Below are 25,021 nucleotides of genomic sequence, written 5' to 3' on the forward strand. Positions count from 1 at the left end.
GTTTGTATGCTGTAGCCTGGTGATGGGGTTTCTATGCCACTGAGTTACAGCTAATAGCTGTTGTTACTTTTACTAACATTTCTGCAAGGAAAGACAGAGAAGACGTCAGAGAGAGAGAGATGATGTCACGTTTAAAACTCAGAGAACTCAGAGATTCTTCTTGTGTCCTAATTCAGGGGCTGCATCCTTTGGATGCTGTATTTAAAGGCCGGTTTGCATCACAGTGGCGCGACTAGGTTTTCCCATTCTTATGCGGCCGAAAAATGCGTCCTTCTTTTCCATAGTAGGATCCGACGAAGGATCTGACATATCCTGAGATTCATTGCGTGCACTTAATATTACAGTCAAGGACATCCAAACTAAAGATAAACATTAGGAGTTTTGGGTCATGACATAACAACAAGGGCAGGAACAGCAGTGCTGTGACGCAAACAGGAAATACGCCATGAACTACCTCTACCTATTTCGGTTCGGCATATGCAGTCTGTGCAGCCTCTTGTTATGCCTTCCTTGACCGTGTCCTTAGAAGGATGCAGCCCCTAAATTGGGACACACCTTCTGTGAATTCACAACCACACTGTGGAGCTCAGAGTATCGGTGTTACTCACTGGTCCTTGCTGTACTGGGCTGAGTGATGAACTCTCGAGAAAGGTGTCCGGTTAATGGTGTTAACAGTCTTTACTTTGCTCCCCCCATAAAGATCTTTAGTTTTACACATTCTACCAATATGAGTTTGAGTCAGATATGGTAAAATAAATAAATAAATAAATAAATAAATAAATAAAACTAATAAATAATAAAAAAAGCGTGCACAGTGGATTTCTATACTACCTTTTAAATGAGGTTCTGTTGCCATGCACAAGGTCCATACTGACATCTAGTGGTTAATAAGAAACTGCGGGGTGCTGTGACTTCATGCTATGCTGCAGCAACTTGCAAAATCTGGATTATATGATCAGCTGAATTATTCACAGCGATCATTCGAACCAGTAAACTCTGCCACAACATGCCACATCAGTCAGTCTCTGACCTCATCCCTGCACGTTTCTTCTTAGATGTTCAGAAACACATCTGCTACCATATGCAGACTGAAACGAGCTGCTACACAGATCCCAGAACACTCACCTGATTTCCCCAAACACAGAGCCTCCTCTCAGAGTCACGAACACAGTGTTCCCATCAGGACCGCCCACCACCTGTACCTCTCCAGCTTTAATGATGTACATCTCCCTGCCGATCTCGCCCTGGCAGATCAGAGAGGAGTCAGAGGGGAGTCAGGCCACTGACATGAAAGGCTAAAGGATAAAAGGCTTTTTGCCTTCATATCTGACCTTTGATGTGAGCTTAAAGTGATAATTTGGTGAAAAATATAACGTACACACTTTCTCCATTACTCTAGAGACTGGGCTCTAAGACTTGGTGTCTGAAGTTTGCTTGTACCGGAGCTATGAAACTAATGTAGCTTACAAGTAGTAGAAGCTCATACCCCGTTGATTAGCAAACTGCATGCCTAAATAATTACATTACTTCAAACTACGTTGTATTGATAAAGGGAAATTCCGCCAACTACTTTAGTTTCTTAGCAAAAAAAAAAAAAAACGAAAGAAGCAAACTTCAGACTTGAAACATGTTCTGTCTCAAAAGTGCCGGCGAATGTATTTATTGAGCATTTCGGTTGTTGGTGGATGTATAAATAGTAAGTATGTGACATTGCTTTAGGCGTAAAATGCTCAAATGTCGTTCTACAAGCCTATTTTACCACCCTGTTACTTTGCCTCTGAATGAAACACATTATTTTTTCCTATACAGAGGGCGGCTTTTATTGGCTGATCTACATCATCGAGGTGGCCCACAGTGGCCTAGCCTATTTTAGCCACACTTTGTCTGGCCTAGCTTAGTTTTTAATGCTGTAACAAGAACTTTTTGTAATATTCCATTCTGAGTTTGACTGGATAGCTAGCTGGAGAAGGCAGGATTAGCTGGCTTGCACCCAGATAGCTTTACCAGCTTCCTGCTCAAGTCGTCTCCAAGCGGTTTTTAGCCTGGTTTCAATATTGTCCCAAAGTAGTTGTTGATTTTAGCCACTAAAGGCTATCGCTAGCGGGCTGGATACATGCAATCGGCCCATGTTTATAGCTCTCTTTTTCTTACCAGTGTTTTGCTTTAATGATAGACTGCTGTGTAGGAGAGTACTGTGCATGAGAGGACAATGTATGTGTGTGTGTGTGTGTTAGTCACTCACCTTCTTACAGACATAGTCTCCTGGGAGATAAACCACAGACTTCAGCCTGGTCAGCATGTCAAAAATCATCTGTCTATCACAGCCCTAGAAACGAGAGAAAGATGGTCATAGACAGAAGACCATATTTGTTATACAGTGCGGACACTGTATAAGTGCAATATATGTATTTTTATCATATGTGTGTGTTGCACTGTAAATGTACTGTATGTAAGCCATGTTCTTCTTCACGTGTGGATTCTACATGAACTCACTTGAAAGAGGGCGACTTTGCTGACGATGGAATAGTTCACATCCACTGCAATGTCCAGACGCATCTTATCAGGAAGCTGGACGAGTAAATCCCGCTCATCTAGGCAGAGGGAGAGAGTGAATAAGAATACATTCATTGGCTAATTTAATTTGTTGTTTGGTGTATTAATAGCAAATTATGTGGGGTGAAAATGCTCAAATGTGGTTTTACAAGCCTAGTACCACCCTGCTACCCTACCCAGAATCATCCTTTATTTGGCACCTAAATGTTGCGTCTCGTATTGAACCAATATTGTTCCATATTTCTATAAAAGCCCAATACAGACGTGATTGGGAAGAGGCACATCCTTGGCTGGACAGCGTCAGTGGAGATGAGTACAAGGCAAATTGTAAAATGGGCCTAGCTTATTTTAGTAGAGTATCGTGGTTTGATTGATTGTTTAGGATGTTTTTAAAGTCGAATGAATGATCATTTATTTAATATTCAGTAGTATTAGCCAATATAAATATTAAATATGTCCATTTAAAGCCTAGTACTACCCTGCTATTTTACCTCAGACATAGATAAATGAAAATGAAACACCTATGCTGTGATTGGCACTGTTGATGGTTCACAAAACTAATGTTGCCACCCGTCCCGTAAAATCCAGAATCATCCTTTATTTGGCACCTAAATGTTGCGTCTCGTATTGAACCAATATTGTTCCATATTTCCATAAAAGCCCAATACAGACGTGACGTGATGCTGTGACCAAAACACTGCTATTTCCGCAGCATACTTTTTGCGTCCTACCGTGCCTCCCACACACACGCTACACAGACAGTGCACCTTGCCTACACCACCCCTAACATTTCTTGTAGTGAGAATGCATCTGATACGGAAACTCTCAGGTTGTATGTTAGATTTGTGAAAGGGTATCTCTGGATAATGTCTGGACCTGATTCTCTAGAAAATTGTGAAAACGGCTTTAATATGTTAAAATTTACTGTCGGTGTAAGTGTGGGCCAATCGGCTAAGGGAAAAGCTGGGGAAAGGTGACTTACCCAGCATGCCCTGGGACTGCCAGGTGTAGTCATACCAGGTCTTGACTCTGTTCTGAACCTCACGGGGGATGCGGTAGGAGGTCATGTAGTTTACTGTGCTGTCCACGCATGCCCTGTAATACGCCTGACCTGCAGTCGCTGCTCCTACAACATCTCTCATCTACACACACACGCAAACACACACATAAATCCACACATATATATATATATATATATATATATATATGAATGCACATATGAACCCACTCTTAATCTCTTTAGTATGGTAGTGAATGTTTTGTGAAACAGCCCACTCAGATCTTCTGCTTCCACCCACCTGACCAATCATGATGGAGAAAGCGAAGACGCCCACAAAGTAATTGACCAACTGGAAGACAATTTCAAACACGGTGGTGGGATCCGGCAGGCCTCCAATGGTGATCAGAGTTTTGACAGCAAAGTAGTAGCAGCGGATATAACTGAAAACACACGCACACACATACACACACACAAAACATACACACACACACACACACACACACACACACACACACACCTGGTTGAGGTCAGGATTAGGGCCAGGGTGGGGGTTAGAATTATGTTTTGGTTTGGGATTAAGGTTAGGATTAGGGTGAGGGTAAGGATTATGTTTTGGGTTAGGGTTATGGTTATGGTTATGGTTATGGTTGGAGTTAGGATTAGGGTCAGGGTGAGGGTTAGGATTTGATTTTGGGTTGGGTTAGGGTTAGGGTTAAGATTAGGGCTGGGTGAGGGTTAGGTTTTGGTTTGAGGTTGAGGATTAGGGCCAGGGTGAGGGTTAGGATTTGTTTTTGGGTTGAGGTAAAGTTTGGGATTAGGTTAGGTTTAGGTTTTGGGTAAGGCTGGGTTTGGTTTTGTCTAATGGAAGTTACACTGAAATCTACTTCCTGTAAAACATCATAAGTAAATCTACTTAATGCAAGTAAATGCATCAACAGTACATCTCCAAGCTATTTAGCTACTTCACCGTTGCTACTTCACTGGTTGTTAATATTTTCTAAAGGACCAATTAAAATAAAGTGTTACCAAAGTCAAAATAATCAGTAGTATTTGATTACTAATCCACACATTACCATCTATCATAAAAATATGTTTAATATTACTGTAGCTGGTGTTAAGGTGTTTACCTGTTGCCTTTACCATTGTACACCCATTTAGTGGAGCCCAAGCCTTCATAATCAGAGCCCCAGTAAAACAGACAGGCGTTACAGTGCAAAGAGTAGAGCAGGTATGCAGATGTGCGAATCACTCTGGAAGGAGGAGAGAAAGCATAGGGAGAAGAGGACATGAGGGTCAGACTAATAGAAAAACTAATTATATTAAATATAATTATATAACTAGAAAAGTGCATGAATGGTTCCACAGCATAGGCAATTGTTGCAAGGCCGTTGCTGCATAGTTGTGATGGTACTGAATGTGGTTTGCTAGCGGGTTGCTATGGTGTTGTTAAATGGTTGCTATGGTAACCAATTCAATTGCTATGTTGCTGCTAAGTGGTTTCTATGGTGTTGCTAGGTGGTTGTTATGGGTATCCTAGGTAGTTCCTAGGTGGTTGCAATAGTGTTGCACAGTGGTTGCTAAGTGGTTTCTATGGTGTTGCTTAGTGTTAGATAGATGAGTGTTAAAGTATTGTCAGGTGGTTGCAATGATGTTGGTTAGTGGTTGCTAGGGTGTTGCTTAGTGTTTGTTAGGCAGTTGTTATAGTACCCCAGGATGTAACTCAGGTGGTTGGTTGGGTGTTACTAGTGTATCGGTATCATAGGCACATAGGAAGGGTGCCGACACCACTTTTGCATGAATTCAGCAATAATCCATTGCTACAAATTGCTCTGCAATACACAACCTTCTGGCTATGATATTAATTAAGTCACTTCTATTAGAATTAAATGTTTTAGTACATAACAGTAATAAAATAAATAAAATACATTTTTAAAGCTTGTGTTTCCTGACAAATATCAACATTGTGGCATGTCCCAATTGATTGACATCTCATTCGTGTAGCCTATATATAATTTTTATTGCACTCTTAGTTTATTAACATTGAAATTAACTTCTTTCACAAATGATATTTTTTTCTAAAACTACATAACATTTTTTTGAATATTTACATTTACATTCAAAATAACCGTTTGGATCTTTCTGACCTAACTTTGAGGAAATGACATCATCAAAGTTTCAAGGTCAGATTATCTATTTTCACTGTCTATTAAAACAGTGTGTGTTTCTAGTATACAGTTTTTGTTATTGTAGCACAACGCCTTTAACACCTACCTTCAGTAGCTCCATTCTCAGGAGTGGGTGCCCTTTGTAAAGACAAAAATCAGTGACAGGGTTGAATGAGTGTCACTATTTTATCTTCACAAAGGACATCCGTTCCTAAAAATGACTGTACTGGATAACTGAATAACTGTATAACAAGGGTACAAGTGAAGGAGAATACACACACACACACACACACACACACACACACACACACACACACACACACACACTGTCTGCTGTGTATTGTAAGCTTACCTGTAAATGTAGGCCTTTTTCATTACAGCCTCCAGACGATCATTGAATTCAAAAAATGCCTGGTACTGAGAGAGAGGGAGAAGGTAGAATTACTATTACCATATGAGTAATATAGAAATATATTGCCGCTGTCTCTTAAAGCTCTTCGCTCTTGTAAAGTCACCAATTTAGCGGTTTATTTTGTGGTACAGCGACAATATATATATTATACAGTTATAATATGGAGGTGCTAATGCATGCAAGCACTAGTGTAGTCTACACTGTCCTGTGTGTGAAAGGTGGTTATACCTTTAGAATGCGAGGGAAGCGTAAAACAGATTTAACTCCTGTGAAATAGTACAGGATCTCCAGAGGGAACAGACTGATCATATCCATCTGAAGAACAGCCATACGACATCAACAAATGTTCAACAAACAAACAAACACACCTATTTTGATCAATATTTTAGGTTCACTGCATTTCTGTCAGTGTTGTGTCTCTGAGGAAGGCGGTTTATTGGCGGCTCACCTTGAATCGCTCTGTTTGCATGTAATTTTCTCTCATGTCTTTTTTGTCGCACTGAGAAACACACAAAACCAGAATCATCAGCAGAGAACACACACAACTAACTTCAGCTTGCTCTCACAGGGTTATGAGCACACTGCTGTTTATGTCTGTTCTGTGTGCATGTGTCTATATGTCTGCTATGACTATAAAAACTAGACACACTACAGATTCATACTGGATAAAAGTCTCTCCATAGTTTTTACCATATAACTGTAAATACTACAACACTACAGATTCATACTGGATAAAAGTCTCTCCATAGTTATTACTGTATAACTGTAAATACTAGACACACTGCAGATTCATTCTGGATAAATGTCTCTTCATAGTTATTACCCTTAGACTGTAAATACTAGACACACTGCAGAATTATTCTGGATAAATGTCTCTTCATAGTTATTACCATTAGACTGTAAATACTAGACACACTGCAGATTCATTCTGGATAGATGTCTCTTCATAGTTATTACCCTTAGACTGTAAATACTAGACACACTGCAGAATTATTCTGGATAAATGTCTCTTCATAGTTATTACCATTAGACTGTAAATACTAGACACACTGCAGATTCATTCTGGATAAATGTCTCTTCATAGTTATTACCCTTAGACTGTAAATACTAGACACACTGCAGAATTATTCTGGATAAATGTCTCTTCATAGTTATTACCATTAGACTGTAAATACTAGACACACTGCAGATTCATTCTGGATAGATGTCTCTTCATAGTTATTACCATTAGACTGTAAATACTAGACACACTGCAGCTTCATACCGGATAAAAGTCTCTTCATAGCTATTACTGTATAACTGTAAACACAAGAAATTCTGCAGATTCATACTGGATAAATGTCTCTTCATAGGTATTATTGTATAACTGTAAATACTAGACACACTGCAGATTCATACTGGATAAAAGTCTCTCCATAGTTTTACCATATAACTGTAAATACTACAACACTACAGATTCATACTGGATGAAAGTCTTTCCACAGTAACTACCACAATGACTGTAAAACTATACATACTGCAGATTCATACTGGATTCAAATCATTTCACATTTATTACTGTAAGGCTATAAAAAAAGATTTATACTGGGTTGAAATCACTCCACAGTTGTTACTGTCAGACTGTGTTTGGGTCACATTTGTCTTAAAATACACACCACAATATCTCCCCCTCTGACAAACTGCAGCCTGGGCTGGAAGACCACGATGTCCAGAATGTAGATGGTGTCACACAGGTAGTCGGCCATCAGCCACAGGTGGATGTTCTCAGGGGTTTGGTATGGGAAGGCCCAGCGCACCGGGATCAGCCACACGTTATAATTCCACGCACATGTCACCAAGAACAACCAAACAACATAGATCAAATCTGCCAGGAGGGAACACAGACAAATACAATATCATACAACACACACACACACACACACACACACATTAATATCACACCACTCATTTGGATCAAAATCACTCGACACACAGACTGTAAAAACACAGACACATTCCAGCAGATTCTTACTGGATTAAAATCATCACACACTTGTTACAGTCAGACTGTCAGACTGTAAAAACTACACACACACTGCAGATTCACACGTGTGAGTCTTACCAGTGTAGGGGTCGATGCTGGAAGGGAAGCGGTATTCCACTATAGCTCTCAGCCAGTCGGGCATTTTGGGCATTTGGGGTATTTTGACCTGGTAGCCCATAAACTCCAGCAACTCTTTTTCTTCCTCACCGTCTGCTGCCTCCTTCTGCTCCTCAGGGGGAGGTGGAGGTGGTGGAGGTGCATCAGCTTTTTTGGCAGGTGCTGCAATTGCAAGGTCAAAGGTCAAAATGTAGTTTTGAAGCCTTTCCACTTATTCACATCATAAGAAAAATACTAACACACACACACACACACACACACACACACACTCACAATTTCAGTGCTGGATAAAAAACAACACTTCTGCATTCTAGTATTCTAGCTGTACTTGCTAGCTGAAGCTCTACTTGAGTAAAAGTACAAAAGTACTTGCTTCTGAAATTAAAAGTACTTTGAATTTGAGTTATTATATATTTATGGATGTAGATTAATTATAGATAGCTTTTGCTTATCATGCTAGTAGTTTAGACACAGAAATCCATCATGGAACTAATTAATCAGAATATCATTCAATCAAAAATATAAGATATTATATATATAAATATATAATAGTGTGTCTGAGTTTGAGATCTTATATTTTTGGTTTAATGATATTCTATTTAATTAGTTCCATGATGTGTGTATGTATATATATATATATATATATATATATATATAATGCACACAGACTACTCACATCCTGTAGGACTCTCCTCATCAGAATCGTCTGGGTCGAGCAGTCTGTCTCGAGTTCGATCTGTTCGTTCTTTGAACAGCTTCACCAGCTCCTGAAGTCGAACATTCACAACGCTGGTCTGACTGGCTGCGGAGAGGGGCCGCTCAGGATTCCTGACACAAACAACAACCAAACATGTGGTGTGTCCCTCTGTCCTGATTCACATCCCTGCTCCCAAACACACCCGATCCAACTAATGAACTAATAACTTAACCAGCTCATGATCAGCTCATTTAGGCCTGTCTGAGCTTAAGTGGGAGTGTTCAAGAGGAGACAGAGAGGCCAACAGGCAAAACTCTCTATATGTCTGTTTGCCTGTCTGTCTATTCGACTCTCTGTGTGCCAGTCTGTCAGTCTGTTCTGTCTGTTTGACTGTCTGTATGTCTGTCTATCTGTCGATCTGTCTGTCTTTCTATCTCTGTGAGTCTGTCTTTCTGTTTGCCTGTCCATCTCTGTCTGTTGGTCTGTCGATTTTCCTGTCTGTCTGTCTGTCTGTTTGCCTGTTTTCCTATCTATCTCTGTCTGTTTGCTGGCCTGTCTGTCAGTCTATATATCTGTCTGTTTCTTTATCTGTTTGTTTGTCTGATTATCTATCCAGTTGCCTGTCTATCTGTCTGTTTGTCTGTCCAAATGTCTGTCTATCCCTGTCTGTCTGTCTGTCTGAATGTTTGTTTGCTGGTCTGTCTCTCAGTCTATATATCTGTCTTTCTATCTGTCGCTTTATCTCTGTTTATCTATTGGTCTGTTTGTCTGCCCATCTATTGGTCTATCTCTCTTTCAATCTCTATTTTAGCCTGTTTGTCTGTTTGGCTTCTGTCTGTCTATTTGTCTGTTTTACCTGTCTGTCTATTTACCGGCCCACATGTCTATCACTGTCTGTCTATTTGTCTGTTTGGCTTCTGTCTGTCTATTTATCGGCCCATATGTCTATCACTGTCTGTCTATTTGTCTGTTTGGCTTCTGTCTGTCTATTTATCGGCCCATATGTCTATCACTGTCTGTCTGTGAAGAAAAACAATTTGTTTAGCAATTACTGAAAGACAAAAGCCTCTTAACAGCATCATGCTTATCCATAGAACACAAAGCCTATCACTCACTCTTCATCCACAGTGAGGAGACCAGGTGTGTGAAGTCCGTCCTCTATGTCCATATCGTCCATTGAAGCTTGGTCTCCCATTTTTCTGGTTCAGCACAGAGACAAGAAGGTTAGCTAAGAAAAAGGGACTACTCTGTGTGCACAGCTTTGCTGTAGCAGACCAGAAATAAACACCCAGTAATGTCATGACAAACACAGCTAGTTTATCTGAGGCCAGTCTAAATAAAAATATAGTTTTGATATGAGTGTGAGCTGTTATGGTCAATGTAGGAGTGCCCTTATCTCATTCACCCCAGTTTCTCACCTGTAGATTAACGACTGCATTTATTTTATTAGCAAAACATCAATAGCATTGCAGCGTAATCCAATGTGCTCTTAAATATAAAGGTTCCTGAATGGTTCTTGCCTTGAATGTACAGTTCTAGGTAAAACATACTAGTATTACATTTGTACAGTTGAGGTTGGAAGTTTACATACACTCATCATGGACATCAATGTCGTAATGCTACCACCACCATGCTTGGTTCAGTTGCTACAGTGTTCAGTTTACTCCTATAATTACCTCTGGCCATTGTGGCCAATCAACCCAACTCTATGTCTCATCTGCCCAAGTTCTTTTCTTTTTGCTCACCTGTGAGTGGAGCCCTGACTGGGTTCGACGATTTTGGGTAAAGTGGAAGCAGCATCATCCGTTTCTACATTCACATCAAAACAATATGAACTCATGTAAGAATACACAGAATACATCAGAACCTCTGAAAACAGCTGGTGCTGGTGAATCATTACGAATATTAAGAATATGCTTTCAAGAATGTGTTATGTGTTTACATATCTGTCCCACAACGACCATGTATCTCCAAAAGGCCAACTTAACAAAAAGCTTCCTAACTTTCAATGGAAGTCAATGTAAAAATATTTTCTTCCAAGTCATTTTGGAGCATTTCTAGTGGTCTGTAATTCATGACATTTTGACACAATGTCAAGAACAACTGTCAGAGTCACACTATATCCAAATGTAAAAAATGGAGATACAAGGTTTTTGTGTTACAACACTGTAAGTGCAGTGTCTTAATTGCCCCATGTTATGGTAATGTAATGCTGCGCCATGCGTTATCTAACTACCCCTGCTGGGCCCTTGAGCAAGCCTTTAACCCTCACTGCCCACCGCAGTAGTGTGTATAGGCCAAATTCTGCCTGTGTTCAACACAAATGGTGAGTGGGATTGTCTTGTCTTGTATACTTTGAAGACTAAAATATTAAGATAATTATTTATTTATTTTATTATAATGGTTGAATTATTATTATTATTATTATTATGTTCTTATATAATTGAACCCTTTAGAATAATCAATAAATTAGTCATTAGATTAATCAACTAGTTGCAAAAACAATTGTTACATTAATCCATGTGCTGCACTAATATATTATACTTTGACAAATATACAGGGTTGTGGTTTCATATATATATATTACAGGAATGAACTCAAAAATTACTCGCAGTTCTGGTCAGAGGCCTCGTGCAGCTCCACTGAAGTTCCATAGTGCAGTAGCAGCATTCCGGCCTGGAGTGGGAATGACTGTCGTGGAGCATCAACAAGATACTGAGAAGCTTTTATAGCAGCTTCAGTATCTTATTGATGCTCAATAACAGTCATTCCCACTCCAGGCCGGAACAATGCTCCACAACAGCGTTCAGGCCTGGAGTGGGAATGACTGTAGAGGAGCATCAATAAAATACTGGAGCTTTCTATTTTAAGGTAAAATTGCTACATAATGTTGCTTTAAAGGAATCTCTCAGCTAGATTTTCCACTGACTGTAACAGAGAATGGGAGAATGGCATCTCTGTCACAGCCACTCCAGGCCAGAACGCTGCTACTGCACTATGGAACTTTGGTGGAGCTGCACGAGACCTCTCACAATACAGCATACAGTCATCTTTGTTAATCAGATGTTCACTAGATATGTATTCCGGACATGACAGAAAACAACACGGCTAGCACATCACAATCTAGTGTACAGCACAAGACAGGACAGGACAACACCACAAGTGTCGAGGTCACCTGAGTGCCTGTTTGTGGGCCGGCAGGTCTCTGTATAAGAAGCAGTCTGAGGCGGAAGCTCTTCTGGGATGAGGTTGAGGTTTTTAGGAATGCTGGGGCACTTGAGCATGGACTTGTTGATGTAGGGTGATGAGGGAGTTTTGGGGGTGTGTTTGGTTGTGAATGCTCTATCTACAGTCTCTAACTCCAGGTCTACGCTTTGCTGCTTTGGCATCCTACTGGGGTTTAAGGCTGTTGAGGCGCAGGAAGACGTTCTGGCACCGCTGCTGCGCCTGCTTGGGGAGCTGAGCGACTTCCTGGTACAGCAGCAGCAGGTCTGGAGGCAGGGAGGGCAACTTGGGGGAGGTGAAGTTGCCCTTCTTCAGCAGGTGGTTGAAGCTACTGAGGCAATATGAGGCATGAGGGATACGCAGAATCCAGCTCTTTGCTGTGGAGCAGTGGGAGGGCACTGCAGGGCAGGCAGACAACCAAGTGCTGTGAGTTACTGTATGGAACGAATGCAAGTGAAGAGACTACAAAAAAATGGAGCTCATGCTGTCAGTCTGGATTTAATTCTGGAGAAACATCTGGTTAATATCCACTCTTGAAATGAAAGGTGCCAAAAAATAAAGGGTTCTTTGAGCAATGGCATAGAAGAACCACTTTTCAATCCATAAAGAACCAAACAACAACTGATATAATGATAAAAAAATATTAAATTCTACACAATGTGACATTCTAACATTTTTAGATGTTGATATGTTATTGGTTTTAAGTCATGGTTTTAATGTATGAGCTTGCTGTCAACCCAGTGCTGGGATATGTGTACTTTCATTTCCAACCAAAATTCCATGTCTAAACAAAACAACATTAGAGTCCAACTTCTTTCTGACATTAAAAAATTAGATCTGGTGTTTGCTGGGTTTACCAATTTTAAAGTTCTTCATACTTACACAGCTCTAAAAGTGGTTCTTCAATGGTATTACTCAAATAACCATTTGAAGAATCTTTATTTTTAAGAGTGTAGCCATAAATATAGTCAATCAGACCAGGAGCGTGTCTCACAAAGCATGTTCAACTTAGACAGAGTGCCTGACTAACCTATGAACATTGTGATTAACTAAACTACCTATTACAATGATGGGTTTTTACAATAAGAGTTTGATATGATATCATTAACTCCCCAGTCTATACAATACAAATATAAACTAGGCTGAATTACAGCCCAATTTTGTAATGTCACAAGGTACAATAGTTTACATATAGTATCTCCACCAGTTAAGTCTACTTCAAATTAGGTTTCCCATTCAATTTGATTCAGACTGGACTAAATTTCTAAGGAGTGCTTCAACCTTGGCTTGGGGGCAACTGGGTCTTCCAATGGACACTGATTGATTTATTTATTTACAAAGTGGCTTAAGGAAAAGAAAGTCAATGATTTGGAGTGGCCAACACAAAGCCCTGATCTCAATTCCATAGAAAAGTCGTGGGCAGAGCTGAAAAGGCATGTGCAAGCAAGGCGGCCTACAAACCTGACTGAGTTACATCAGTACTGTCAGGAGGAATGGGCAAGAATTCCAGCAAAATACTGAGAAAAGCTTGTGGATGGACACCCAAAACTGTCTAAAGGCACTGCTACAAATTACTAAGAAAATGTATGTAAACTTAGTTTGACCTCAGTTTGGTAGTTTGGTAATCCAAACTGATCTACCATGGGAAAGCTTTAGTCTGATTTCAGATTGATTACATGTCAGCAATGAATGTAGTAAGATTTCTCTACTTTAATATTTTTCATGCCACAAACGCCACAAATTGGAGGGGCCTCCTTCAGACGACTGTCCCTAATTGGTCCAAGAGCTGTTCATGAAACCCAAAATTTAACATGTCCTGGAAAAATCTGCTGTGGCAACATATCTGAGCAAAAAGTAATCTAGAAAGTGAAAAGTTACAGAGAAAATCCAGGGTTTTGATTAACTAACTCTATAGTTTGCAGGTTAGGCAGCAAATACTGCTTTGTGAGAAAGGCCCTATGTTTTCTTCTTCAGTTCACTAACAAGCAATGGATATTTACAGCCCACTGATTAGCATTGCAATCTAAAAACCATCATACACATTAAAAGTACTATATCTACACAAACATGTTATCCATTACTGTTTTAACCTCCCACCACCTGCCTTACAGATCTACAGTACATATTGTAACACAAGATATGTTTTCAATCGCAACTGACCTCCACATCCCTCTTCTAGAACCTCGTCTTCCTGTGAAACATGACATTATCCTTGGTTAGTCCGTCAGAATGAAGAGCTATCCCAAGTCGCTACCTCTATCTACCTTAACATGAACGATTACCTGGACAGCAGCTGCTGGGGAGCTATCTAAGGTGGCAGGTTGAGGCTGGGTGGTCACAACAGTTAAGGAAGTCCTCTTTGCTGGGGTAGGCTCTGGCTGTGGAGGTGAGGGTTGGGCTGTCTTTGGTGGCTCCGGTGACGCCGCCCTAAGGGGGCTCTCCACTACAGGCTCAGTCTCGACCGGGCACACATCCAGCATACACCTGAAAATGAAGTTTGCCATGGAGTTTCATAAGAACAATGTGAGCTGCCATTCGCAAGAAACTAATAGCATGCACCGCAAAAAAAATGACATAGGCATTTTTAAGAATTTTACTGATGTACATAAATAAATGGTTACGATGTCATTCAGAGGTTGGTGGGAAACTCTAGAGCAACGTTTACAGTGGTGGTGATTGGAAACAGTCGCCTGAAGAGCTTAATGCCTTTCGAAGCTCCTTCACAGGGAGTTATTAATAATAAATAATGATATGGTCACCTGGGATGTTGTCGTTATGATAGTTCTGAGAAGGGTTCCATTTAAAATGTATTTAGAAAGTCAATTCATGTCTGATTTTTGCCCAGGCAACTGACAGCAGTAAGGACATCCTCAGCAGGTAAATAAAAGAGTTTAGAGTCTGCAGTGTGGAGCTATTTTACAGTAGAACATGAAAACAGACCATAATTTCTAAATCTTTATAAAACTATCATGGAAACGCTCTGTTTTACCAGTGGGAGAACTGCACACCTTTCTTTGTTTTAAACCTGCACTGAAGAGCACATTCAGAACTGAGGGACTAACACTAATGCTAATACACATGCACATATGTTAGCTATAGAAAAGATTTAGAAAATAATAACACATTCGCCCACTATAAACCAGTTATTTCACATCAGTAGTCGACAAACAACAGCAGATATCAGTCTACAGTGTGTACCACTTTTAAAGGAGCTGATTGGTCATGGAGGAGAGTCAGACTGGATTATAAGATATTAAACACACTATAAGAAAAGTCTCTACTAAACTAAAACAATAAGTCCCTCAGAATGTCTTATTATAGAAACTGCTACTAAATTTTACTTTATTTATTTATAGTATTTATTAGCGGCACATCTTATCAAGCTAAGCTGATACTCAGCATTAAGGAACTCGGAAAGGATCAAGGGGCAAAATAACATGATCGGCACATGTTGTAGTCATGATGTCTGATTCCATTCACCGCCACTGCAAAGAAATCCAAATGGGAGATTTCTCTAGAATAAGCTGAAATTTCACACCAAACCCACTCTGAACAACTTTGCATCTCAACCACAGAATTTTACAGATGTTCTTCTGAACAATGGGTGTAATTTCCCTTTAAATATGTGCGCTATATATAATATTTCGCTATTTGAGGTTGTTAAACTTGTTTCCAGGCTTGTTTTATTATTTTAAGCAGATGAATCATGGGAAACCATCTAATTCCACCCATCGCAAAGCCTTAGTCCAAGAAATAATGTGTGAAACTCTCTGACAGTGCAAGGCGATCATTTCTTATGATTTTGCACAAGTACTACAATTAACAAACACATCAACTACAATCAACTACAATCAACAAACACATTAGGGTGTATAATCTAATATAAACAACAGACATGGATTTGTTGAATCAAGACAGCCGACCATTCAGGCAGGGGTAAACAGGAGCTGAATCGTGTGCCCTCAATGCACCACGAAGTCACCACAAATCACATTAAAACAGTCCTGAAACTTGCTTGCTGTGGAGGACCGTGACCACAGAGTGTACCGTACAACCTTGACTACCAGTCAGAGTGTAGAATCTAATCTACTAATGAACTAACAATCTCCGTATTAATAATCCTTTCCAATCTTATAACTTCTACTACCATTCCTGATCGAGTCATAGCAGTTACTAAATAATAATAATAATAATAATAATAATAAGCCTAGAATGAGTCCAGTACTCTGTGCATACACTTACTTTCATCACAGCAACTTCTTCTTCAAGTCTGAGCTCTATGGACCTGTAGCCTCAGGTAGCTTACCTTTCTATTTTTACCCACAATGCAATATCTGTCTGCAGAAAGATGTATCCTATCGTCTTTGTGTCATCTCTGACAGATTAGTTTGCCACATCTGGTCTTGTTTGCTCAAAGCAGGGATAATTCACCACGGCAACCAGCATGAGGGTTATACCGTGTCAGTGTTAAGAAATACTGGGAGGTAAATCAGTACTGTTGCTGTGGTGGTGCAGTGGATGTTAATCTGCTTTAGGGTCAAATGAAAAAAAAGAAACCTGCATGCAGTCGTACAATGTATGAAATCAGCCATAACATTAAAACCACTGACAGGGGAAGTGAATAATGATCTGGTTCCAGTAGCACCATCAAGGGTGGCTATATTAGGCAGCAGGTGTTCAGTCAGTTCTTGAAGGTGATTTATTGAAGGTAGGAAAAGTGGGCAAGCATAAGAACTTCAGACACTTTATCGAGAGCCAGTTTGTGATGGCTAGTTGACTGGGTCAGAACGTCTCCAAAACATCAGGCAGGTCTTGTGGTGTGTTCCCAGTATGTGGGTCAAAGTGGTCAATATCTACCAAAAGTGCACCAAGGAAGGACAACCAGTGAACTGGCGACAGTAAATGCTCATGGAGGCCTCACCCCACAACTGCTAATGTCTTGGTGCTAGATACTGCAGGACACCTTCAGAGGTCTTGTGGAGTCCATGCTTCGATGATTCAGGCGGCACGAGGGTGATCTACACAATACTAGGCTAATAGTTTTAATCTTACAGCTAGTTTATGTAAGAAATCCGAGGCACAGCCCACTTAATTTATGTGTCCTTGACGCCCACTATGTGCCATAGTTATAGATTGTTTAGGGTCATGATGAACAATTAAGATTTAATATATAAAATATTTCTCATTATTAAACACATTCTCAAGCATTGTTTAAGAATATTATAAGATTAAAAAATTTTTGTTCACAAAGTTCACAATTTACTTGTTTGAGTGATTATTCTGTGGGTAAATTATTTAGTTTAATTCAAGCTAAATGATCACATAATAAATCCAAGTTAAATTGAATATGATTAATTAAAAGAAGTAAAAAAAAAAAAGAAAAATAAAGAAATAGGTTAAATCATCTTTTAGGAACAATCTCATTGTGTAAAATCTTAGATATTTAAATTAAATAAAAATACTCAAGAACCCAAAAACCCAAGATAAATAAAAACTTTTTGTTGTATATTTCATTTTTCCATTTTGAAAATCAGGACTTGCTTGTGGCAGAGTTCATTGGCAGGTGATTTTGATTAAGTTTTAGTTTTAGTCTTTTAACCAAAATGTATATTATAATATTTATGGCACATTTTAGTAAGTTGTTGTTAGTTTTAGTTGCCAAAAACCAAATAATTTCAGTAAAGCTTTAGTCAGTTCAGTTTCTAAAATTTTGTCAAAAATTTATGTCATGCATTTTTTAGGGTTTTGCTATTTTAGAGGTCATATTTATTGCTAACTTGCCTAAGCAATAGTTTAACAGTTGTTACTAATTGTCCTAAATCTGATGTTTCATCAGATCGTAATCACATTCATATATTGTCACAAATATGATTCTTGGCCATGTGAGTTTAATGAGAACCATCAACATGCACATATTACTGTACATTAATCAAGGCCTTTTTTCCATCAACTCATGATAGTGTGATTGTGTTATTTTTATACTGTAAACTGTAAAACAAAAAACGGGAAAAAGCCATAGCCTAAGACTACTGGAGCATGAACTTTATGTATCTGTGTAGGTCAGAAATCCTCACATCAGTCTGCCTGTAACCTAAGGAACCAGTGTTAATGTTTTCCAACATACCTCTTCATGTCTGGTCTGTTTACATTGGTTTGCAGGTTTGCAGAAAAAGAAAGTGTTAACAGAAACAGCTGAGAACTTTCCTCATGAAGATTTACTTCATGTGAGAATGCGGCAGCCTGTCTGAACTCTATGCAGCCTCTTGGCCTAAGAGCTCGCTGGGCAGGCTACATTCTTTCAGCAAGGATGAGCCAGATTAACACGTGGCGAAAGAAGCAGAGGGGGAAGAAGCCAGTAGCAAACATCTGCACAAGCATCTGCGGTCCTTTCTCAAAAATAACGTCCAGACTAGAGTGACAACAATAAAAAGGTGGAGTGGACCGTCCGGGAGTGAGGCCAGCAGGCCTAATGTCCTGTACCGACACTCTACAGTATAACGCTGCAGAGGATTCATGTCTTGGAAAATGAAAGAATATTAAAAGTGAGATTGCTGGAGGAAGAAAAACTGAAGATTATTTAAGCTAATCAGTCTAAAATTATATTTTTCATCTTAAGAGATAAGGCAACATTAGCTGACCTTTTTGTACAGTTCTGTGAGGCGGGTGCTCATCTATGTCTTGAGGTTAGCTGTGTTTTTGTTTTTCAATGATTTTTATTGCACATCTTTGAGATCGGTAAAGTTAGTTTGATACTGGATATTAAGCGGTTATTTGCATTTCCCCCCTCTGTTGGGTTTCAAGACGTTTTTGAACAAAACTCAAAAGGCTGCTTATCTCTATGTGAAGGTTTTGCACTTTTAAACAATGTCTGCACTTTAAAGACGGTCCTTGATTAACTGCTGATTAACTGTACTCTGCAAAATGGAAAGATCGGAGACTCAACAAAAATATACTGATTGTAGTTTGACCGCTGTTCCACCACGAGTTCGAAAATGTCATTTCAGAGATTTTAGGACGCTGTTTGTGAGCATGAGGAATCCAGTCATAAAGATACAGTGCGGCACAGCCGGTATAAAAAGTTCATATGTGCTGATCACTGGACAGATGGATAAACAGATTCATTCAAAATAATGTGTCAAAATGTCAATCTTTCACATTATTGTTTAGTTTTTATTTATTAATTAAAGGCCCACACATTTCGCAACAGTCCTCATTTCCAAATGTCACTTTTTGTTTAGTTCTTGCCTTGTTTCATCATGAAAAATATATTTTGAAAAAAATATATTTCATCATAGTTTTCGTTAAAGAAATGAACACTGTTCACTGTACCACCTCACTGACTGAAAACAGCTGATACCCAGCATACTACCAACACCTGCAGGTTTTTGTCTGCCGCTACGGTCTATAGTAAAATTTCAACATTACATTTCCAGCATCTCTTCTTCCTTCTAAATGTGCTAGACATTCAAACTCAACCCAATCCAGCAACAGCGAATCCCCAAATCTCCTTAAACACGCTGCATTCAAAGCTTGCAAGCTAAAGCAGTTTAGCATGTAGCACAGATCATACATAAGCCATCAGGTTTGACCACCAAACTTCAGCTGCACGTTTCAGAAGCTTCTCTGCTCAACAGACATACAGTACAGCCCACAGCAGGTAACGCCTTTCTTTTCAGCTGGATATGTACAATAAGTTCTGTGGGAACAGTTCTGTTTAGACCCTTCAATAAGGTTCTAACTCTGATAAATGTTTCAAGCCAACAGAAAAAGAACAGTTGCATAAGGATTCTTGTCTTAAAGAGAATAGAGAACCTGGTTTGTTAAGATTAGTGATCACCAAAGAGATTCTTTCAATCAGTTCGCTTCAATGATTCATTCGTGAGGGAAAATCAATATATAATGTCTTTAAAATGATATATATAGAATATATATATATATATATATATATATATATATATATATATATATAGAAATGGCCACATAGGCTGATTCTTTCAGGCCAAAAATACGACCTATTTGGCCAGTTTTTCCCCCCTGTCCACTAGTAGCACTGTTGAGCAAAATACACACAAACACAAAACTTGATAAAACAGCGCTGGGAGATCACGGCCAATTCTCAGTCTGCATTTATGTCTGTACTGGTGTTCCTGTGGACAGTTGCAGCCCGAGTACTGCTCCATTCAGAAGCCAACATCTAACCAAGTACAGTCCGAATGCCCGGATGTGTCCTTGTCCTGCCTGTGTTATCAAGTATGCATCAGGACAAGACTTGTGTGGACTTGGCACAGCCAAATATCCTAGGATGTTAATGATTTTTTTGGAGATTAAAGAAAAATGGACCAGAATGACTGGAGAAACTCTAAGGATTTATCATTCCAGCGTGGTTAAAGTTAAAGGTTTAGAATTAGGGTTAAGGTTACGTTTAGGTGTAGATTAAGGTGTAGGTTCAGGTAAGGTTCAATGGCTGTGGTGACTGTAGGCTGCGGTGTACTCCGCTGAGCACCTGTGGTGCAGACTGTAAGTTTGGGTGTTCCCTGTGTTTTTCTTTGCCACTTTGGCTACAAAGCTGTTAGCTATGGAGCTCTGAGCGTAGAGTCTCTTACTCGTCGCTTTTACTATCCCCACTGTCCTCCTCACTCTCCTCACGCAGTGGCTGCAACCTGAATGGTGGGCCAGACAGGACAAAACAGGGTCTCAACTCCACAAACACACATACACACACAAGAGAGGGAGGAAGAGTCCACAGGGCAAGAGGGGGGAGAAAGAGTCGGGCGTTCATCCAGTGCGGCATGAAGCAGAAAGACGTCAGCAGAAGCTAGGGCTGAGAAGGAGGGAGAGGAATTAGGGAGGCTAAAGGGAAGGAGGGAATGGTGGGACTTACTCTGGATCTTCTTCATTCTCTTCCTCCTGGATATTGGACAGTCTTTGTAAAACAAACAGTGAGGATTTGAATACTGAATACTATCTATGTGCATGTGTGTGTAATATTGAGACATTTCTAGACTCGCTGGAGCTGTACCGTACACTCAGGGCTGGATTTCCCAAAGGCCTCATAGTACAGTAAGGTTGTTAAATGGCAGAGTGAGCATCACTTGAAACATTCTCTTTACCAATATCAAATATACCATATCAAAGTTATTTCTGTCAGGGACAAATGGCCAGAGATATACCTCAATAAGGACAATACCCATCTACTGTAAAGCTAAGCCAGATATGTGTATGAGTCTAGCTTTTCAGTTAATGAAGGGCTATGGTCACCCTACAGCGGTGGCCTCCAACCATCCTCCTGGAGAGCTACCCTTTTGCAGGTTTCAGCTCCAACCCCAATCCAATCAAGGACTTTTGAGGGCAGTAATGACTTGGGTCAGATTGTTACATAAATATGTCACATAAGTATGATGTAATGTTACACAATTCTGGGCAAAGGTTTTCTTGCAGCTCCACCAAAGTTCTATAGTGCAACAGCAGTGTTCCTGCCTGGAGTGGGAATGACAAAGACGCCATTCTCCCTGTTACAGTGTCAGTGTACCATTAATAAGCTGCTATTTTAGGCTAAATTTGCTACATAATGTTGCTTTAAATATATAATAATAATAATAAAATATTTATATATATAATCATAGAACATAAACTGAATTAATTGTTCATTGTTTTATCACATTTGTCTTAATGTTAGATCGCCAGTCCTAAAAAAGATAAAAATTAAAGCATTCTGAATTTTAAATGTCATTATAATGTCATTCTGGAAGGTGTACCGCTTTCAAAGTCCTGAAGTTCAGAATCATCCAGATTTCTAACATAAAGTAAGAAATGTATTTTATTAAATTGTGACTCCAAACTTTCGAATGGTAGCTAGTATACACAGTATTGTGGTGGCGGTATGTGTGTATGTGTGAGTGTGTGTGTGTGTGTGTGTGTGTGTGTGTGTGTGTGTGTGTGTGTAACTTACTGTTCTCCATTGTCTTGTTCAGACAATTCAGGCTCCATGGAAATGGGTCCGGTGTGTTCCTCCTCCAGCTGTCTCACTGCGATCTCCGCGGCCTGCAGGGCTAATTCCTCTGCCATCCGAGCAGCCTCCAAGCGCTCCTGCTGCAGCCTGTACACACACACATGCGTTGTCATTACAGGGCCCTGTACGACATACGGCATGAGCGAGACATTCAAGATCATCACCTTTGATTACTGCAGCCCAAAACAGCAAAACGTCGGGTCCACCTGTTTTTAAACTTTCCAGAGTAGTGACCAATATTCTGACAATGATTGAATGCCAAAAGAGCTACACAACTACACAAAATGTCCCAAAAAAACTATTTAGCTCATAATGTAACCAACGGATATAACTGATATTCCTACTAAACAGCTAACATTAGCAAGCTAGACAACCTGTAATGACACAGAACCACTGTTTAGGGCTGGTAAGTGATATGACGTTTTGAAAATATGAATTGATGTTCATATGTTTGATGTGCATGAATTTAGTTCATTTCATGGGTAACAAGACCTAACTAGACTAAACCAGCTATCAAATCTCGCTGTTTCGCTAAAATGTTTCGTAACAGTATGATTTTATAGTAATGGTGCGTTCCATTTGAGCTGGGATGTTGGAATTTCTGATTTCCACGTAGGACATTTCAACTGGAACACGCCCATAAGTCACAGTAAAAGCTAATAGCAGTAGTTCTATACAGTTTTTTTAGCACTTCTATCTATTTGCCTCTCATTAAATCAGTCATACACACAGTACTGTCCAACCTCTATCTGTGGACGTGTTTCCATTTGTGTTTGGATGCGCAAAATACAGCAATGTGTTATCAGCTGGTATCACTACCAATGCTAACCTTGGACAATGCTAACAATCCTAATCTGTGACATAAAAAGTGGGCCAATATTTGGTTGGATCCACCATAAAATACCAATAAAGGATTGTCAAACCAGTGTTTAGCGAACTACAACGTGGCCGACAAGGTGTGACTACATTCTAAGCTCCGACACCCAAAAGGCAAATTGAACGCAACATAAATTGCAGATATTTTTTATGAAGAAGCTTCTCCACATAAATGATGTCTAGTGTTCTGAGTCGAATGCTTTGCTTGTTAATGAGCTTCTGCCTGTTTGAGGCACTAAGACAGACTAGTAAAGCACTAATGACCAAAACAGGGCCAGTTTTTCTCATTTACACACTGTTGATCCGCCATACTACACAAAACATGCTGATGTGCACCCAGAGTACTAATGTGCACTAATGTGTGAATTTATTCTGCATATGTTTTTTTTTGTAATTTGACAGTCAATATTTGGCTTTAATCATTAATCAATAATTCATTATTAATTACAACATGCTTATGCACAATTTAAGCATATTCACCAACTACACAGGTATATTTCACTTTATTAGTTAATGCAGCAGAGTAGCTAGTGCTTTAAAGTAGCTAAGGTTTTGTCATTACCAGAGTTTACCAGTAAAAAGCTGAGCACAAATGAAGAAATCTTAATGTAATCAGATTATTAGTTCATTTAAATCAGTATAGTGTACAGAACCAAGGTTGGATGAAAGTGCCCCTCCTCCTTACCTCTCCTCCAAGGAGACCATGGCAGCTTCCTCAGCCTGACGTTTAATGCTCTCCACCATCGGAGTCCAGCGCTCGGTCTGAGTCTCAGCGTCCTCCTGATCCATGGCCTCCAGCAAGAGGCAGCTCTGCTTGGCTTCAGCATCTCTCTGCTCCAACTGCTGCCTCTCCCAGTCTGGGTCCACCTCCTCCAGCACCATGTCTGACGGGTCTTGCAGGATGCAGACTGGGTAAAAAGAGACATGCCAAGCCATGTCTTTAGTTCAGTATATGAGACTGATGTTTGCTAACTAGTAATGGCGGTGTATACCACACCAATTAGAAGCCACATGTGCAAAGCAGATGTTGAACATAACATAACATAAAGACATGTCATCAGTATAGTATAATAAAGCATGAGAATGAGATAATTATGATAATTAAGCCATGGCTATAGTGTAACATGGCATGAGAATGAGATGATTAAGATAAGTCATGGCTGTAATAAGGCATGAGAATGAAATAATTAATATTATTAAATCCTGCTATAGTGCAATAACCATGTATCTTCATGCATGTTTTTTCCTGTCTGATTCTGTTTAGACTGTGGGTCACTCTTGAGGTCACTGTGTCAGTAAGGTTGAGCATTTCCCCATAACACCAAATGTAGTTGACCAACAATAAAGGTGTTTAAAAGGGTTTTAATGCTGATTCCATAAGAGGTCCACTTTTGGTGTCCATAATGAATCATTTTTGAAGAATAGGTCTGAATGTAAAGAACCTTTAAGGACTTGTAAAGATGTAAAGATTCCTTACTAATTTAAAGGCTCTTCACATTTTTTTGGCAATAGGATGTGCATAAATAGATAATTAAATTAATGATTAAAATAAGAATTAACCTTTTCATGTAATTTATTCATTCTGAAATAGAAGTTTAGATGATTTATGTCATCTATTTAATTGCTAATTATACATGCATTGTTAATATCTAATTAAGATCTGGTTAATATTTGATTAATTGCTAATGAATTAAAATCATTGAAATTATTTGATCAGAACACCTGAATTCAATGATTTGGATGGGTGAGTGAATACTTTTGGCAATATAGTGTATTTTAGCTCTGGGGCCTTTGTGTGCCTAGTAGTGGTATGTTCATAACTGGGTAACATTAGCCAGCTATTTGTGAGCCAAAATTAATGTGGTAACTGCTAACTGCATCATTCACAGACACTGATTCATTTGTTTTTGACAGATTTCTTTACTATGTGATGCCCATAGAATT

General features: G+C 39.4%; 1 protein-coding gene across 1 annotated transcript in view; it reads right to left on the reverse strand.

Moving 5' to 3' along the window:
• Positions 1-25,021, reverse strand: part of cngb1a (cyclic nucleotide gated channel subunit beta 1a) — a 48,067-nt gene that overhangs the window by 4,045 nt on the left and 19,001 nt on the right. The window contains 22 exon segments of the mRNA XM_072695413.1: positions 1,126-1,244; positions 2,243-2,326; positions 2,494-2,591; positions 3,536-3,695; positions 3,852-3,993; positions 4,681-4,803; positions 6,071-6,135; positions 6,359-6,445; positions 6,579-6,629; positions 7,786-7,994; positions 8,232-8,432; positions 8,947-9,098; positions 10,083-10,166; positions 10,713-10,776; positions 14,353-14,383; positions 14,475-14,676; positions 18,317-18,331; positions 20,796-20,852; positions 21,074-21,115; positions 22,142-22,288; positions 23,763-23,812; positions 23,852-23,985. Coding sequence (XP_072551514.1) covers positions 1,126-1,244; positions 2,243-2,326; positions 2,494-2,591; positions 3,536-3,695; positions 3,852-3,993; positions 4,681-4,803; positions 6,071-6,135; positions 6,359-6,445; positions 6,579-6,629; positions 7,786-7,994; positions 8,232-8,432; positions 8,947-9,098; positions 10,083-10,166; positions 10,713-10,776; positions 14,353-14,383; positions 14,475-14,676; positions 18,317-18,331; positions 20,796-20,852; positions 21,074-21,115; positions 22,142-22,288; positions 23,763-23,812; positions 23,852-23,985 — 2,317 coding nt within the window.

The sequence above is a fragment of the Salminus brasiliensis genome, chromosome 13 (genome assembly GCF_030463535.1).
Source record: "Salminus brasiliensis chromosome 13, fSalBra1.hap2, whole genome shotgun sequence".
NCBI classification, from domain to species: domain Eukaryota; kingdom Metazoa; phylum Chordata; class Actinopteri; order Characiformes; family Bryconidae; genus Salminus; species Salminus brasiliensis.